At 42.5% G+C, this 18,710-nt stretch overlaps 1 protein-coding gene across 1 annotated transcript in view; it reads right to left on the bottom strand.

Annotated features, from left to right (window-relative positions):
- Positions 1-18,710, bottom strand: part of Ror1 (receptor tyrosine kinase like orphan receptor 1) — a 350,790-nt gene that overhangs the window by 3,472 nt on the left and 328,608 nt on the right. The window contains exon 8 of the mRNA XM_051188230.1: positions 11,159-11,370. Within this exon, the coding sequence (XP_051044187.1) occupies positions 11,159-11,370 (212 nt within the window). The remainder of the gene's footprint in view (positions 1-11,158; positions 11,371-18,710) is intronic.

The raw sequence follows: 18,710 nt of genomic DNA, 5'->3' as shown, positions 1-18,710 counted from the left end.
ATCAAACATTTTAGGATACTTCAGTCTTTCCATCTGGCTAATCAGGGATTTCTTTTCCACCATTATAGGTCTACCTACATGCCGCTCAACCTTCCTAATACAGTTCCTCATGTTGTGGTGACCCAGCCATAAAATTATTTTCATTTCTACTTCACAACTGCAATTTACTATTATTACGGATCATAATGTGAATAGCTGTGTTTTCCGGTGGTCTTACGTGACCCCTTTGAAAGGGTCACTCCGCTCCCAAAGGGGTCTCAGCCCACAGGTGAGAACCACTCGTATAACAGGTGGAAAGTGACTGTAATTTTGCTACTGAGCTGTGTCTCAGTTCCCGAGACCACTGGGAATGTGTGTTTTCCCGTAGTCTCAACCCACAGGTTGTGAATCACTGGTCTAGATTGGTTGTTTCTGCTTTTTGGTTCAGGTGATTAAACCCAGGGCCTCAAGTACTCTAAGCATACACTCTACCACTGTGCTCCATCCTCAGGGTGGGATTCTTGTGGGATCTGTCGGACTCCTTAAAAAACATAATGAATTAAACTGACTGTTTTTCTAAGAGCATGGGATGACCTTACCTTTTCTGGGAAGAGTAACCCGAGATGAATCCTTCCTTCATGATGTTAAGGTAAGGATTCCCATGATAATCATTAAGTAACAGAAAGGAATCCAATGGATGCCCTGGCCTCTTAAACAGTACAGTAGGTGTTCATTGCTGTTTTACCTGCACAGGAGTTCCAGACTTTGATCCTAAAGAAGGGTAAGGAAATGAGCACTAAAATCTCTCTTGGGAAAAAGAGAAGGAGGAAGTAAACCAATGACCCACCAGACTGAGAACAAGGACTTAAAGCCTGGGTACTCTCCTACACAGCTAGAAGTTAACCCTTGGCAAAAAAGGTGGAGTTCAAATCACTGAGTGCTGAACCCAAGCACATCTGGGTTGACATTCTTTGATCTGCTGTTTTCTACTAATACTAGTTAATTCCTAAACAGCACATAACTAACATTACGAGCCTGTAAGGTGGTACCGATATGGTAGCAGTAGCTGCTAACCTTGAGTTTATTCACTTCCCGGAAGTCATTAGGAAGTGAATTAAATTTTGTGAATGATTTAGATCTGCACACTGCCTCAGTTCGTTCTACAGAGTCCTTTCAATTCCCTTTATATTTTTTTTAAAATGTGCTTTCAATTTCATTTCTAAGACTCTGGTTTTGTACAGTTGTTTAGTTTCTTTAAAAAGTGTTTTTCAGGTTGATGTTCAGGGTAGTTGAGAAGCTGAGGAGCTGTCAGACTGCGAGGGTGGAGGCAGAGGCCAGGTGGGAAAGAGACAAGGGCAGGCCAAGTTTCGGGGAATAGGAAGAGAAAGGGTGGCCAGGACCTCGGCAAGGCTTGGCCTATGGGCCCCAGTCTTTGGAGCTGCCCCTCCCTCCAATGAGTTAAACAAATTCCTTCTCTCACATTCATCTTTTCAAGAACTCATTTTGTAGGTGAAGAAGGAGGAAAGAAGAAAGAATAGAGAATGTTCAGGGAAGGTATCCTGAGACTCTGGCCAGCAATGCCAGGCAGAATGGCTCTGGATGCTGAGGAGGGATCTGAGACTTGCCTAAATAGAAGTAGGGAATGGTGGTAGTATATGGTAGGGTGTTATAAATGTTTTTTTCTTTCTATTCGGGCACACAAAAGGCTACATTTGACCCAATTGCATCTTGTCATAGCTCATCAGCACTGGCAAGTAGACAGCATGCAGCCAAGTGTGTCTTCTCTGACTTACCTAAGGAGGGAAAGGTTTACAAGAGACACCGGACACCAAATGTGAGCGTTTGCTATGGGAATGAGGAGGGAAACACCTAAAATAATAGAGTTCAGAACCACTTTTGAGCACCTGCAAGGCAACCGGCCTAGGAAACGCCCAGAAACATGGACGCCAAGCTTAGTTTCAGGGGAGCTATTCACACTGTGATTTGAATTTAAAAAAAAAAAAAACGCTCAAGTTACTTGGTACAAATGAGTCTTAACTACAGACTCATTTTCAAATTTTACATAAATCCTTAACTAGTTAAAAAATCATAAAACGCCTTAAAAGAAGCCGTCAGTAGACTGCTCGGAGATGGCAGGAAATTAGCTGTATTGTTAAGGAACAGATGGTTTACATTATACAAACCCTTTAGGCTAAACTTGTTTAGGTCTGGCATATTGTAAATTATATTTTAGTAATGAAAGTGAAATGACCTCTGCTTGACCTCAAGTGGGGTTTGTCTGTTTGAACCAATGCAGTGGAAAACTATGAAAGAAAATGAAGTCATAAAGTTTTGGCAGTTCAATTTTGGCTCATTTCAAGTTAAGGGGTTATAAATCTGTTTAGTTTTTGTTTGACAAGTATTTGTCATACAGGGATGTACAAAATGTAAAGAAGTGTAAAATACACACGAGGCACCGTGCCAAAGTAAACTAAGTACAAAGGCACCCTGGGAAGAGCAGGGTCCCGGCCCCTATCTCTCCATCGCTCCCTCCATTAGTTGAATGACAAGATGGGCTGCGTTTATTATATGCTGTAAGGCAATTAAGTACCTTAAAACCGAAGCAGGCTTTCAGTTTAAATGTTAACATTTTTACTTCTCAAAGTAAACACACATCTGCCTCAGTTCGGCTTTAAAAATTATATCATTTTTGATGGGGGAGGAGGGGAAAGTTGATGCAGAAGTCGATGTGTTGGCCAGGGTCTGATAGGGCTTGTTCCCCCAGTCATTTTTTTTTTTTTTTTTTGGAGAGCCATTGGGCTAGAGTGGAAATGAACTCTTTTGCAGAAGGGAAAGAACATATAAGTTCGAGTCCAATATGAATCTGTTCTAGGTCTGGCCACTACACAGATCCTGAGGCCATGATGATGATGGTGGCCTCTTGACTGAGGGATGAATGGGAAGTAGTGATGTTCCTTTTCCTACCTCCCAATGGAAGTGATAAGCCACGGGCAGAGCTTTAACACGGTATAGAGATGAGCACAGGTTGGTAACGAGCCATCTCGATGACTTTCTCTTTCTGCCTTGGGGAAGTTTCATCTCAGGTGACAATACTATAGAAACTGGTGCCTGGGGCAGGAGAGCTGGTGGGAGGCTTGCTGTCTCTTTCTCCTTTTACATAGGTGATTAGACTCCCCCAGGGAGGGAGGTGGCCCTCACCAGTTACAGGGCAAAGATCCCTTGAAGACATTCCCTTTCTCTGCATGGCAAGGAGCTACAGTGTGGCGTGAGAGGGGAAGAGAGCCTCCAGCATGAAGGAGGATGCAACAGCAGGTACTCAGGGAAAGACAGATGAAGTTCATCTCAGCCTGAAGCTTCCATATGCAGCCCCTGCCATCCTGTCACGCAAGGCAAAGTCACTTCCCATGTTTTGATGGTCAGGCCAACTGCGACCCTGTGGTGTTTTGTTTGGAAAGCAGACTGTCCCCAGACACAAGCATTTCCGGGGACATAAAAGGCTCCACACCATGGCATTTGTGCCTGCCCATCTTAGGAGTGATGACACAGACACTAGTTCTACCCAAATGAGAGGTGTAGTTTTGGTGGTGGGATGTAGCAAGAGGGCATAGCCAGGTCTGTCATCTCTGGCAGCAGAGTTTTCCCTGAGATCTGCTTGCCTTGGAGACAAACTCTTTTCTGACTCTCAAGTACAAACCAGCAGATCTCACTAAGTGGACATCAGATCTAATTAGACAACACATTTGTTAGAGGAGATTGCTAGGTCCACCCCACAATCTCTGATTCTGCATGGCTGAGGTACCCTGTGTCCCGCAGTCCCCAGGTAAGCAGAAGCTCTTGGTCAGGAAGCCTTACTTATAAAGTCACTGAAATAAACAGTGTCTGGATTATTTACTCATCAAACTGGGCCCCTTGCTTCACTTACGAAGAATGATCATAGGGTAGCTGAAGAAGCTGGTGGGACAATTCTGACCCACACAAAGTACTTAAAAAGATGCTTTGGAAACACCAGGTGGAAGAAAAGTACAAGTTACTGACCAGTGAATAGCTTTCAGCTTATGTTCTGCACTCTACTGTATTAATATACCCTGAGGTGTTACTGAGAGTCGAGGTTCTTGATATAGCTTAGCTATGCCTTCAATGTAGAGCCAGTTACTTAGGATATATTCTAATGGCTTATTGCATCTCTCATACAACTAATCTAATCTATATTGATATACTGAGTCGTATAATAACATAGGTACTAATACCGTGGAACAGCCAGAGTTTACACGCTGGCTTGAATGTGAGAAGAAACACAGCTCCCGTATTAATGTCATAATCTCAGCCTATAGCAGCCACATATTTGACTCCTTGTCACATGCTCAACATCAAGAACATAAAATGGTCATATATGTGTGTGTTTTCCTCATGTTCTAGGCTCAAATGATAGAGTAATTGGCTAGTAGAGGCTCAGTCCAGACTTCAGAAGCCCTTTACCAATAACTTGGCCATGCTTCCCTGTCTTTCCATGATACGGATTCAATCCTTATCATAGTCCTCTGAGTTTCATCCTGCAGTTTCTCCATTTCATGAATGAAGAGAGCAAGGCTTTCTGCACAGCCCTTTAATGGTTCAAATCCAAGTAAGTCTGATCCCAAAGTCTGAGCATTTTTTTCTGGAAGGGGCTTTGGAGCTTTTGCTTGGTTCTTAGAGATCTCTCCATCTTAAAACCATGGTCATTACCGGTAGGTGAATGGAATGTCCACAGCTGGAGAATCCCCTGGTCTGTGAGGGTGACCTTACACATGGACATTCTGTTGGTTACTGGGAAAGTGAACAGAGGCTGGGAATGGCACCTTGGGCTGAAATGAGCATGGCCTGGGAGAGTATTAAACTGCTTGCCTCCAAAGCCCACCTCTCTTTTCTGTATATTTTGTTGGTTCTCAGGCAAACAGGGTTAGGTTTGTGAAACAATTGACCCCACTCATAAAACAGAGATGACTGTAGTCTAAAGGCTTAGCAGGCAGCCTTTTGGATGGTTATGGATCATTTCAAAGAATGCAGCTGAACTAAGAGGCTTCTGGCTTACGAAGTCAAATTCTAGAGGGAGGTTCAACTGATCAAAGATCAGCCGGACCTCTCCGGAAGGGATTTCACTTTAGAAGCATCCATTTCCTCTACAGTATGACCATCTGACTGTGTGAGTGTTGGATTGATTCTGTGGCATTTCTTTATAATGTCCATGGGTAAGTGTCTTTTCTGCTCAGACATGCAACAGAACATATGTCCATTTTTTTTTATAGTAGGTGTGTGTGTGTGTGTGTGTGTGTGTGTGTGTGTATGAGTACAGGTACCTGTGTAGTTCAGAAGAGGGTACCTGATCCTCAGGACTGGAGTTATAGAAAATTATAAGCTTCCTAATGTAGGTGCTAGGAACTGAAGTCCAATACTCTGCAAGAGAGTACATGCTCCTAACTACCAAGCCATCTTTCCAGCCCCTGATGTCACTAGTTTTGATAACAGATTGATCCATCTGTGGTCCTATGGATGCATGTGTCTCATCAAACATAAAATTAAGGCAGTGGACTAATAGGAAGTCTTTGGACCCTGGACCCAGTGGACCTGGTTGGAAGTTTGGCTTTGTTTCCTGCTGTCTGTGGGATATTAGGTGAATATTAATCTCAAGCTTCATTTTATTTTTTTCACTACAAACTTAGACTCAAGTGAGAATTTTCTTCCCTGGAAGTTAGGTAAAGTCTATGGACACACTACAGCTGCACGTCAATAATGAAATACATCGGTCAGTCCACTCACAGTGCCGATTGATGAGGCTCCTTCTCAGAAGCAGTTTTGGCTCTCCAGATGAGATAAGGGAGTGGATGTCCTTACAGCTGTCACTATCACTCCCTCTCAAACCCTAATGCATTTTATCTTGGAAGTGAGGCTGGGATTTACACCATCAGGATGGGTACCAGCAACACCACAGCTGTCCAAAGAGTTAGGTCTATGTCTCAACTCTGATTCTTTTGTTTTGTCTTTTCCAAGTTGTGCTGGGGGATGCTGGGTCCTGTTGTTTTCCTATAAACACACGCTGCCCTGTTCAGAGCATCTGGCTTCAGAAAGGTTTGCAGTTGTTGCCGGAACCAAAATAATAGGGACTTTGAGCTATTTCTACCTGCAAGGTGCCAGACACACTACCTCAAAGCATCAAAAACAGTCTTCTTAAGCACTATTTTTAATCTTTCCTTCCCAGGTGAGAAAATAAAGGTTCAGAGAAGTGTTGAGTAAGTGATTTGTTTAAGATCTCATGCCAGTAGATAATGAAGCCGAGATCTGTAATCCAATCTTTCTACCTCTAAATCCTGGCTCTTGGAAGACTGTCAGACTACCTTCTAGCAATATGCTGGGAGAAAAACGTGGTGACACAGTTAGGCTCAGACAATGGGGACTCTGGGGTGCCACCATGAACTTTATAGTTTGAGATTGGGCCTTCTGAGTTGGTGAGTTGTTTTACCGGGGGAAGCTCCGGCCCACCAGAGAGTGTAGGGAGGCAGAGAAAATAGCAAAGAGGCATTTCCCTTCAGGGTAGTGAGGAAGCCGTAGCAAAGGAAATGAAAGGAAGGGGACAGGAGGAAAGCCGATGGGAAAGGATTTTGAGGTGGTGATTTGGACGATGAGATGTTTCGGAGACATAAAAAAGATGGGGACCTGGAGAGGGCTATTGCATTAAGTCACACCATCCCTGGGCTCCAGAAGGCTGAGTCAATAGGATGGTGAGCTTAGGAGCTTTGGGAGACAAAGTGGGAAAGGCTTTTCTTCAAACAAACACACGAAAACCCCATTATGTGTGTAAGCATTTTGCCTGCATGTGTGCCTGTGCACCAGAGGCATACGTGGTGCCCATGGAAGCCAGAAAAGTGCCCTGGATCTGGAGCTACCAATGGTTGTGAGCTGCCATTTGGGGTCTGGGAATTGAAGCCAGCTCCACTGGAAGAGCAGCTGGGACTCAAGTGCTGAATCATCTCTCCAGTCCCTGTGTGGGAAAGTTATTGAGGACAAAAATGACACGGCATCTGGAAAGGACGGGTGTTCAAAACGGGCAGCCAGACCATAGCAGGGCTTGGAAGACCTGGAAAAGGGGATCTCTACATATTCAAGGATGGATGCATGCACAAAGAAATTTCAGTACATTCTGCCACCACCTTGGCTGAAGTGGAAAGACAGACAGAAGTATAGCCTAGGTGTTAAAGAACAGAGCAGCTGGCAAGCCATGCGGGTGAGGTCATCTGACGCTCCCTACTTCAGGAAGCCAGGAGCTCTTCCCATCAGTCAGGAGCTGTGGGAGTTGGGGCCCTGGAGCTACTTGGGCTATGACCCGCCTAGGCCTGCCCTCCTTGTCTTGTGCCATTCTTAAGCTCCCCCACCTCTCAGCCTCTTCACTTGCCCAGCTAACCCTCGGGAGGCGAGAAGGCAGGTGGCTGAGTGTCCCTGCTGAGGGGCATAGTTCACAGACTCTCTCTCTGACACAGGAGGCAGGATGGTCTGTTTTTAGGGCTTGGGGTTTTTTGGGGAAGTAGAGGCAGGGAAAAGAGGCAGAGGGAAGGGAAGTCGGTTTCCAGGTCTCTCATTTTCTATAGTCCTACACCAAACCAAAGCACCCAAGAAAGAAAAGAAGCAAAACTTCCCTAAACTGTAAAATTCACAATGCAATATGCAAAAGCCTCGTTTAGTGTGGGCACCCCTGGTAAACCCATTAAAAAAATTAAGCAGCTTGAAATCTTTTGCTGAAATTTAAAAAACAAAAAGTAAGGAAAGGAAAACAAACAATAGCATAGCCCCTCTGCTAGACAGTCTGCTACTTCTTTTCCTGAAGAACTGAGAAACTGAGCAAGGGCTACGTGGCTCCTTAGAGGTCCTGAGCCCTGACAGGGGACCATGGGAGGAAGGTTCACCCCCTGTCTATCCACACCTCTGTGAAGCCATCTCTTTACTGAACTGGGGCCAGTAAAGGGATTTTCTTGCAGCATCCCACCTACCATTCCGGGGGGCCCAGGCCCATCTTGCAAGCAGTCTGTCTGCTGTGGCTGCTTATTGTGTTCTGGAAAAAGGGGTTGGTTTCTAACCTCCCAGAGAAGTCTCTCCTCAATCCAAATATTGGGGGTGGAGTGGGGGTGGGTAATGTTAGACGTTCCACTGGTGAGGGCAGATGGTAAAGATGGAAAGAGATAGTTTGCACCGTGAAAGGCACATTCAGTTGGATAAATAAGGAACTTGGGGGTCTCTGGCTTTTTTATAGGACAGGGAGAATTTGAAGAAGGCCAGGGTAGGCCAGCATTGACTCCTCAATCCCTTCCCATTCCTAGCTCCAAAAAGATTTTCCGTTTTGTTCTCTCAGTGTGTTTGATCTCAGGCCTTTCCTCTTTCTTTTCTTATGTGTGCCTCTTCCCCCTAGATTTTATAGGCACATGCAATATTTATGTGGCAGTGACCTTTCAAAGAAGTCTTAGAGATTGACTGTTTACATGTAGAAAATTTCTTGAAGGTCTGCAAAGCCCTTTGTACTTCGTTCAGGAAAGGCACTTGGTAAGAACCAAAGCAAACAACTGGGTAACTCAGAGCCAAATCCCTTAAGAGAGTAAGTGGGGGAAGATAGTATTTGTCTTGTTGTTTCGTTCCCCCTCCCACAACCCAGTCCAGTACTCCAGCCAGCCCTACTTCCTGGATTGGTCCAGAAGAGCTTGTAAGCCATTTGTGGATCGATTCCAGGTCCTGTATTGGAGAAATCTCCACACTGGGAAATTTTGCAAGGAATATGTCAAAAACTGGAAACCATGAAAACCATCTCTGCCTCATCGAAGCTCATGCCAATCACTTGTCTCTTTGATTATGGAGGGTGGAGAAGGGTGATTACTTTGACCAAATGTTCCTCCTGGGGCTGGGTGCATCACTCAGCTTGTGACTGTAATCCTGGCCACTGCAAGCTTTCTGAGAAACCAGGCTTGCCTCTGGCTACCTAGCATAGACTGTCCAAGTGGATCCACCAGCTGCTTACTGATCCTTTTCACTTTTGTGTATGAAATACTTCGTAAAAACTTTATGAGTTGGTGAAACCAAAGCTTTTATTTAGAATCAGAAAATATTGTATTCACATTTTATCTCCAGGGATTATTAAGCCTTTGATGTTGGCTGTGATAGTTCATCTGTTTTTTCTTTTTTTTTTTTTTTGGTCTAGGTTGCCCTACTTATACAACAGCATAATAGTATCTACTTTATATAATACCTATTAAGATCAAATGCGATATGGAAATAAAAGCCCCTGGTACATGTCTTGGCAATTTATATTAATCAGTATGTACTAACATTCTCTGTTTATGCTTCAGAGGTCTCTGAATTTGAATTCTTTATTTGAAAAACTTTTAATTCAAAACTCCCTGTCTGTTAGAGATCATGTATTACAAGCACGTCTCCAATAAGATAATGAACAAGGCTAAAGGCTAAGATACAAAATGGGAAATATATATATCTATATATATTATAATATATATTAAAATATATAATATATATGCACACACACATATATATATATGTCTCCTGTTAATGGAAGTCACTCTTCCATGGATTCCAGCACAGTAGTAGTCAGGTCTGATTCCCCAGAACAGTGGCTGCTACATGCTGTACCCATTGTTACCAACTAATTGAGTGACGTAGAAATGATAGGGAAAGAAATTCCCAGAACAGTGGCTGTTGCACATGAGTCTTCAAGGCATAGTATATGTAAAAGTAAGTGCTAACCCCACTGTTAATCTGAGAATGTGCACCAATCCCAGCCCCTTCTCTTTCCTTCACCCTTGTAGTAGTGTGAAGTAGTAAGAATTGAGTGTGGGATAACATTAAATACTATAATGCACTCAAACAAGCTAGCCAGAAGCTGGGATTTCAAAAGCATGGAACCTCTATTCTCACCACCCCTGGCTATATGAAGTGAACTTACCTCTAGGGTGTGCAGAATAATAATTATTATTTTTAAGTGCTAGAAATTTACACTTAACTAGTGAGCACTGGTTTGGCTTTAGAAACAATATTTGCAAGTGTATTTTTGGCATTTAAGGAGCCTGAAAACTTCACCAACAAATACGACTTTGTAACTGCAATTATGTCTTGAAGATTGAAAAAATCTAAAGCTGGAGAGATAGCTCAGCTGTTAAAGGCCAGGCTCACAACCAAAAATCTAAAGCATTAAGCGAAATAAAATAATATGAGGTGTGATAGTCTCTATAAGTCCATTCTACTTAATAAGCAAGGAGATGAGTTAGTTTGAGTGTAAAGGCACTGTTTTTCCTAAAATCTTATTGTGCAGGTCAAAAAGATAATAGGGCACCTAACACAGAGAGGAGTCAAACGGATTTGTTTCATGTATGATCTTCTGAAGTTGGAACAAGATGAAAAGCTGACCATTTGGAAACAAGAATTTTGAGCTGGTGAAACGAGTCTCTGCAGAATGGCCTTGGACTGAGATGCTGGCTGTCCTGTGAGGGAGTGCTGGATTTAGAATAGCAGCTGCCTTCAGATCAAGGACAGTGACCCTGGAATCCTCACTACAACCTTGTGCAACCCACGTGTTGAAAGACATGTAGGAAAAGCAACAAGAAAAGAGTTGATCCAGCAAGGAGGGGGGGTGCTCAGATGAACTACCACACAACAGCATCAAAGAGTGCCAGGAGGAAAGCCTTTCTATTAAAAGGTATAAAAAACATTTCTTCACAAATAAGCCACAGTAACAAAAAGCACACGACATATAATTTACCATCTTAATCATTCAAAATTATATAGTATAATATAACAGATTTCTATATTTACATCATGTGCCATAAAGCAGGCAAGTTTGTAAACAATGTTAGATCTCTTTCCTCTCACTTTGGTAAAAAGGGCATGGAATTCCCTTCTTTGAATTTGAAAACCAGGTCATACTCTGAACCCCGTGGGACTGGCAGAGATCCCTTCTGGCCCGACTGTTCCAATGAAAGGCTGTGGTCTGGCTTGCCACACATGGGGACAGATACGCTGCTGAGAGGAAGCTCGAGCTGCCCCTGGCCAAGGCAGAGTTACAGGGTTAGTCTCTGCCTGTGTCTCCTCCATGTTGAGTGGACGGGGTGGGGGTTGCAGTGGTTTGCTGTTCCCTGAATCACGCCATTCATCTTACCTTGGGTTTGTATGCATTCAGCATGGACATCTCTACATTTTGTCCTCTGACGGGCTTTGGTTGCCTCTGGACTGGCGGTGATGATGACTTCTGGTTATTGCGGCACACGCAGATGAAGAAGAAAAGGAAGGCGATGGCCAGTGGAATGGCCACACTCGGCACCAGAATGTACAAGATTTCCATTTTATTCTTCTCTTTGGAATCTTTGGAATCTGGGTGCAGACAAAAGGGCAAGAGTTAAACTTGTTAAAACAAAAATGTCTAATATTACATGGTAGAGTTTAAACGATTTATTCTGTACACACAAATTCACAGTAAGGAAAAAAAAAAAAGAAGAAGACTCTAATACCCATTACAATTTGTTTCTATCAAACCCTCAACATAGTTTATTGAAGTTTAAAAGTTTAAAGTTCAAATGTTTGAAAATCACAGAGGGACATTGTGAAGGTTTAGAATGTGTGAGGGAACCTATGACATAGCTCCTTTCCAGCAACATTTCTCTTACACCTTAAAAGTTAAATGACATGTGAACATACTGTGTACATGAAGCCTTCACACAGACCACAGGGCTCTTCTCCACTGGCTGTCAGCCCAGGTCAATGGCCATGGCATGGGGCTCCTGAGTTCCAAGATGCCTCAGCCTAGGGTGTTAGGGGCATGCAGGCCAGCCCTGTACTTTCCAGGATCAACATGACTGTAGAATCTTAGTCTTGGTTTCAGAAGGCACTGCCTTGAGACTCTAGGCCTGTAGGCTGGCTGAGTTCAGTGTCTGGCAAGCTGTACAACTCAAGCAAATCATCCAGCAATCTGGGCCCACTTTCTCTCATTTAGAAGGGAAGTAAATGTTCTGGAGGGTGTCTACAAGCCCCTCCAACACAGAAGCACTGTAGAACTTGACACTTTTTGAAACCCCAGAATTTGTCTTGAATGGTTTCAGATGAACCCAATAATTGTGAGTGCTAACACTTTGAAGTATAGTTTGAAATTTTATACATCCATTTTACCATCTCTTGGCAAAGAATATAATATACATAGAAGGATATGAGTTTTGCTTTTCTTGTTATTAATTTGAGCCTGACCAGTAAAGCCAAAAGCATTGGGCATATGTCATCATCAATGAATTATCTAAAATAAACACATGAATTATAGGATGGTAATTAGAGGGGTTATGAAAATGGCATGTTCTGACCACCAAGATCAGCTGTCTTTCTTTGACAAAATCCAAAGTGTGGACATTCTGAGTGACACCAAATTCAGAGATGCTTATTTACTCTACAGAAGAATCAACATGCTTCCATTCGGCTCTCATTCCACTCCTTTAGTGGGTCGGCAAATGTGAGCCACTGTGCACCAAGATCTGTTCTAGGAACTGGGAGTATAGAATGAATTACTGCATACCTTATGCTTTTAAGAATCTCACAGTCTTATAAGGATATTGGAGAAGGTGTTATTACAATATGTTGTTGATGCACAAGTATAAATGGAATGACAATGCAACCCCAAGAGCCCTTTGAATAAGGAGGTCCCCCAGTACGTGTAAGTCTTCACTTCCCCACCTTTGAGATGCTTTCCTTTAGATATCACTGTACCCAACCATATTTTGCCTTCTTCTCAAACACATTCAGCATATAAGCTTAAGAAGGAGCCCCCCAAAACTGGATGCTGAGAACATTCTTTGTGTGTTAACTCTCCTATGGGCTTGGGGAAGGGTTTTACATTTGTTTATTGAGCTCAATAAAAGAATAGCATTTTTCCTCTTTATTTTTCTACTGGTACAAAGTCATGCTTGCTATCACTATTACTATGAACTGGGTACTTTTCAAAATGAACTCATTTTATGGTGACAATCAACTCCAGGGGAAAAGCAACATGCGTACCCCTATTTTTATAATGAGGAATCTGAAGGACAGGGTAGCTAAGCCACTTGCTAGCCTGAGGACATGCAGCTGGCAAGTCAGAGGCTGGGTGTCTTCCAATCAGTTTTGCTCCATGTCCCCAGCTCTAGCTGAGACCCTGTGCTACCAAGGGTTGAATGCTTGATCTTAGGCACCTGTCTTATTATGGTGCAAGCTATTCGGGGAACCTGCAAGGTAGAGGGGTAGCGCTGAAGTTCTTGGCTCCCCACTTTCCACTATGATGTGTAAATAGCAAACCTGGGAACTGCTGGAGCTCACATGAACACTACAATTCCTCTAGTAGTGACTGTGTTTGCAATGTCTAGGGATAGATAGAAAAGATTCAGGCAAGTGGAAGAAAGCACACCACAGGGTCTAATGTGAGTACTTGTGCACACACACTGTGTACACAGGTGAGAGACATTTTGCAGAGTAAAGGAAAGGTACGTTTTAAAGTCAGACTCTTGTGAATACTGCCGATGCTATTATCATCAAGGTCAAGTTTGAGCCAGTGTTTAGCAGTGCCGAAAAAACTCATATATAAAACGAAAAACAATGTATTTTATAGAGCTGCTATAAACACAGTAATATGGAAAGTACCTTTTCTAGTATCTGTTGCAACTCAAGAGTTTTCCCTAAGAAGGGGATGCTGGGATAAACATTTGGAGCTGGAAAGTCCAAATAACCTTAGGCAAGAATCACCCTCTCTGATCTCTAGCTTTTCCTGTATTCAACAGGAATAATAATAGCTAGTCTCCCAATCTTATTTGGTTCATGTGAACTCAAATGGGATCAGGTTCATGAAAGAACCCTGGATAATTGAAAATTGCTATTCGGTTGTTGGATGCTATATTATTAACATTATAGAATTTCTCAGTATGAGCGGGCCAGCCTTGCTGTTATTCTTGGATTTTTCAGTTTAGTCATTATGAGCATAACGACTACAAAAGGAATGAGGCTAATTTACTACTAATATAACGCTAGTTATTTTTTTCCAGCCCCAAGTTTTAGCAACAAGAGAAAGTAGGGTCTCACCTGTCTGCCAACAAAGGAATCTATTCTACATTCATTCCCTATCAGATTATGCATGGAAGGAAGGCCTTTTATTGTAAATGGGCGGTGTGGGAAAAATGCTCCTGTGGGTCTGTAGGAGAATAAACTTCAAGAGGCTAAATCCTTTTAACACACCCAGACTTGGCTCCTCTGCTCACACAGAGGATGATGGGAGAACAGCAGGAGGAGGGTCCTCTTGCCAAGTGCAACAGTCCCAAGGGACAATAGATGGTCATGTTGGGAGAGTCAGAAGACAAGCTCAGGGTATCCCAGGACTTCAAGGCTATTCCTCGCTCATGCCACCATCAGCTCCTGGGTAGAAGGGGATCCAGTTTCTGGCATAGCAGCAGCAGCAGCAGCAGCTAGCAATAACAACAACAAGAAGCCTTAAAGAAAGGTGCTCCATAGAACAATGAGCACTTTTATGAGACATTATAAAACTAGCCACTATCTGGTCATTAAATTAAATTAAAAAAAAAAGTGGTGTGTGTGGGTGGGGCAGGGGTGTGTATTTGTGCCATAGCATGCCTGCAGAGTCAGGAAATGTGAGAAAGTTGGTTCTTTTCCTTTCCCATGTGGGTCCTGGGAATCAAACTCAGGTCCTCAGGCTTGACGGCAAGTGCCTTTACCCGCCGCACCTGCCCCTCTATAGCCATTAGGGTTTAAGCATTCTCACTCCTCATTTTAACCTAGCACTTGCATTATCTCAGTTTACGTGCAGAGACCTTGAAGCTGAGAAGGGATGAATTATTTTCCAGAGCTGGGCAGGAGCAGTGTCATCTGCCACCAATACTGCTATGCTTCCTAAATTAAGTCACAGATAGTTGCCCACAGTATTGGACGGGATGCTTTTCATCATTTTGGATTCCAAGATCCCTTTTCAATGAGGACTCCTATCTATGGGGATTATACTTGGCACGGGCATATGCATTATGCTGGAGCAAGCACCATTGTCCTTACTATTCACTTGAATAGAATTAGAAACTTCGAATGCATTGCTGAGAAACTGGCTAGAAATTAGAATGGTAAAGACATTTAATGCTTTGGGTAACTTTAAAAGTTAAATGCACTTGTTAGTTATGTCATGTTGAGTACTTGGGATTTTTGTAGTAAAGATTACTTGACATATTTCCTTCTAAAAATCAACAGCTTGGTATCACACACCTGGCATTCCTATTTTATCTTTACAATGCTGTTCAATACTTTGATTAGTGATTAAATATAATAGAAAAAATATTCTTTCTTACCCTGGGGTTTAAAGCAAGGAAAACATGATTTCTTAAGAGGGGCTTTAGTAAAGTGAACTTATCACCTGAAATATTATTCTTGAGTTAAAACATAATGTGCTGATTTTAAACAACAAAGGTAGGGAAACATTTTACAGAACTGTAGAGTTCAAAGGAAATGAAACAAGTCATAAGACATCTGAAAGAGATGCTTAAAAAAAAACATAGAAAATAGGAACTATGTATCTAAAAACTATAGAATAAGTGGATCTGTACCATGCTGATGGCCTGGAAGCCAAGGGAGAAAGAACCATAATTAGGTCTTCAGTTGGCAGATATGCCCAGCATTTAAGCCCCCGACTTGAGGCTAGAAACACCCAGAACACACTGTTATTCTCAGATAAACCCTGTGCTTAAAAGTAAAATAGCCCCAATGATGAAATTGATTACTGTACAGTGAGTGCCTTAGTTACACTAAGGGAACATAGCCTATTTGTGAGCAATATGGCAAAAATCTCAGCAATAGGAATCTGTACACTTTTATTAAAGCTAAATTCGGGGCTTCATTCTCTTCCTCTGTAAAAGGAAAAAAAATGGGACAATCTTTCTTAATAAGGAAAAGATTTTCAGTTTTAAAAATACATAGAATGAAACTGACCATATTTAAGCATGTAAATGTTTATATGTTTAAGCATAGCTTAATGACTCTAAATGTATGTATTATCAGGCAAATGGCATAGATAGCTTTTTCATCTTGCAAAATTGAAACCTCTATCCATTCCTATTCCTCATTCTAACCCCACCCTGGAAATTACCATTCTACCTTCCATTTGGACAAATGTGACTGTTTTGGAGTCTCATAAAAGTGGAATCTCACAGTATTTATTTTTGTGGCTGTCTTATCTCTGGATAAAGTCCTCACAGTTTATCACATTGTACTATATGATAGCATTTTCTTCTTTTTAAAACTGAGCAATATTCTATGGTATGTATGTTTCCTTAGTCTGTCTTGGTTGGGGTTTCTATTACTTCGATAAAACATCAGGTCCAAAAGCAACTTGGGAGGAAAGGGCTTATTTCACTTACAACCTATAGACCATCATCCAGGGAAGTCAGAGTAGGAACCGATGCAGAGGCCGTGGGAGAATGCTGCTTACTGGCTTGCTCATGACTTGCTCAGACTGCTTTCTTACAGCATCTTGGACCACTAGCTTAAGGATGGCACCACCCACAGTGAGCTGGTCCCTCCCACATCCATCATTAACCATCAAGCAGGAGAAACGCTCTACAGGCCTATCTATATTTTCAATTGAGGCTTCCTCCTCCCAAATGACTATGACTCTGATTTGTGTCAAGTTGACATAAAACTCGTCAAACACTATTCGTTCACAGCTATTTGGATTGCTGTAGTGAGCACGAGTGTTTAAAACTCTCTTCAAGATCCTGTCTCCATTCTTTTAGATAAAAACCTAAAAATGAGATTGGTGAATTATATGTGGGTTCTACTTTTACTTTTTTGAGAGTTTTTTTTTTTTTAATATGGCAGCTGCCCATTTGACAGTATCATCAATGCTGCTCAAAAACTTCAATTTTCCCACATTTCCACTCATACTTGTTATTGATTTGAGGGAAAGAGGGGCCTAGCAGCCATCTTAATTGACACAAAGTGGTGACTCAGTGGCATTTGGATTTGTATTCTTTAATGAGAAGGGACACTGAGCATCTTGTCATGTGTTTGTTAGCCATTTGTAAACCTTTGGAGTACAGTGCCTTTGACTCCTTTGCTCACTGTCTTCCTGGGCTAAATCTTTAAGTGGAAACATTTGCTAGGTTTTAAAAGTTAAAATCTCTTTCACTTTTAGTAGACCTATTTGAGAGTGGCACATTCAATACATTCAAACTTTGGCAAAATATTAGACCAAGTATCTTGTCTGGTGTATGACATCCTTGTGGATGATATGGTGGTAGCAGAATTGAGTGGATTTATAATTTGCCTAATACTGTTAAACAGCAAATCAAAATGAAATTGTAGAGGGCTACACTGTATCCCTGGTGCACTAAAGGACTTCAGGAGCACATTCCTTATGGAGGGATACTCCCTTAGCCTGGAGACAGGAGGGAGGGTCTAGGCTACCCCAAATGACTTGACAGATTTTGATGATTCCTCCTGGAATGCCTCATCCTCCCTGGGGAATGGATGGGAAATGGGACGGGGGAGGGGTTGGGGAGGTGTATGAGAGGATGGGAGGGAGAGGGACCTGGGGATCGATATGTAAAATAAGAAAAAAAAAACATGATTTACAAAGTTCAAACAGGTAGTTTGAAGGACAGTATGTCTCTATGAAGGACAGTAATACATTTCATTGGCAAGTTCAAGGTTCATGCAGAGCACACAGAGCTTGATGAAAATGCCCTAAGGACACTATAGCCTTCAAATCAGTCACATAGCAGCTTCGATTGCCAGTCTTGGGAAATAGTCAAGCATATCATGGACTACTTCTGCCTGCCCTGGTTACAAAATGATGTGTTCTCCTCTAAAGAACCATCCAAAGGCAGAGGATAAATAAGGAAAGGAGGATCCAAAGAGAAAGCCAAATTAGGATGTGATAGACATTTCAAATCTGTAGTAATGGGGGCGGGACCAGGGCCTGGGCATGCTTGCCAAGCACTCCAACTTTGCACTGTACCCTCCCTCAGCTCATCAGGTTTGGTTTCTGTGTTACAGAGGCAGCTCCGGGAGTGCTAGGAACCTGCCCTCTTCGGAGCAGAACAAGTGCTCCATCCCTGAAGGTTCCTGGAAGTGTTTTTGCACAGAGGCTGTGAGTCTCATTGGCCCTTCCAAGTTCACTGATTTTATAAATTTGAGTCAATGTAACTTATTTAAGACCCTACAAAATTCTTGACTCCACCCTGAGTGTCCTCAGACCACCAGATCCACTCCTAGTCTTTTTCCATCCAGTTTCATGCAGGGGCTGACTTCTGTGGGCACTATCAATGGAGGCCCCTGATCTCTGGCTTCCACAGTGGGTTGGAGGCAACAGCAATGGGTGGATGCAGGGAAAACATGTGGAAAACTAAATTCTTCCTTCCCTGGCTCCATGTCCTTGATAACACATCCATTTAAACAATTATCCAAACTCTCCTATTCTGTGTCTGTGATGTTTGCTTCCTGCCAGAAGCATGAATGACTGCTACCAAGTCATTAGCAACCATCATTGTGGAATATCAGAATTCTGTCATCAAAGAGAACCAATAAGCAGTTCATATTAGCATGGGGCCTGAAGAGTGATGAATTTTCCAAAGTTTATTTCAAGAGCAGTTACATAGTGGCTCAACAAGGTAGCATTTCATGGGCATGGTTAAAAACCAACAGGGCGT

This window comes from Phodopus roborovskii, unplaced genomic scaffold (genome assembly GCF_943737965.1).
Source record: "Phodopus roborovskii unplaced genomic scaffold, PHOROB, whole genome shotgun sequence".
In the NCBI taxonomy this organism is placed as follows: domain Eukaryota; kingdom Metazoa; phylum Chordata; class Mammalia; order Rodentia; family Cricetidae; genus Phodopus; species Phodopus roborovskii.
Note: the sequence above shows the minus strand (reverse complement) of the source record. Positions and strands in the feature narration are given on the sequence as shown.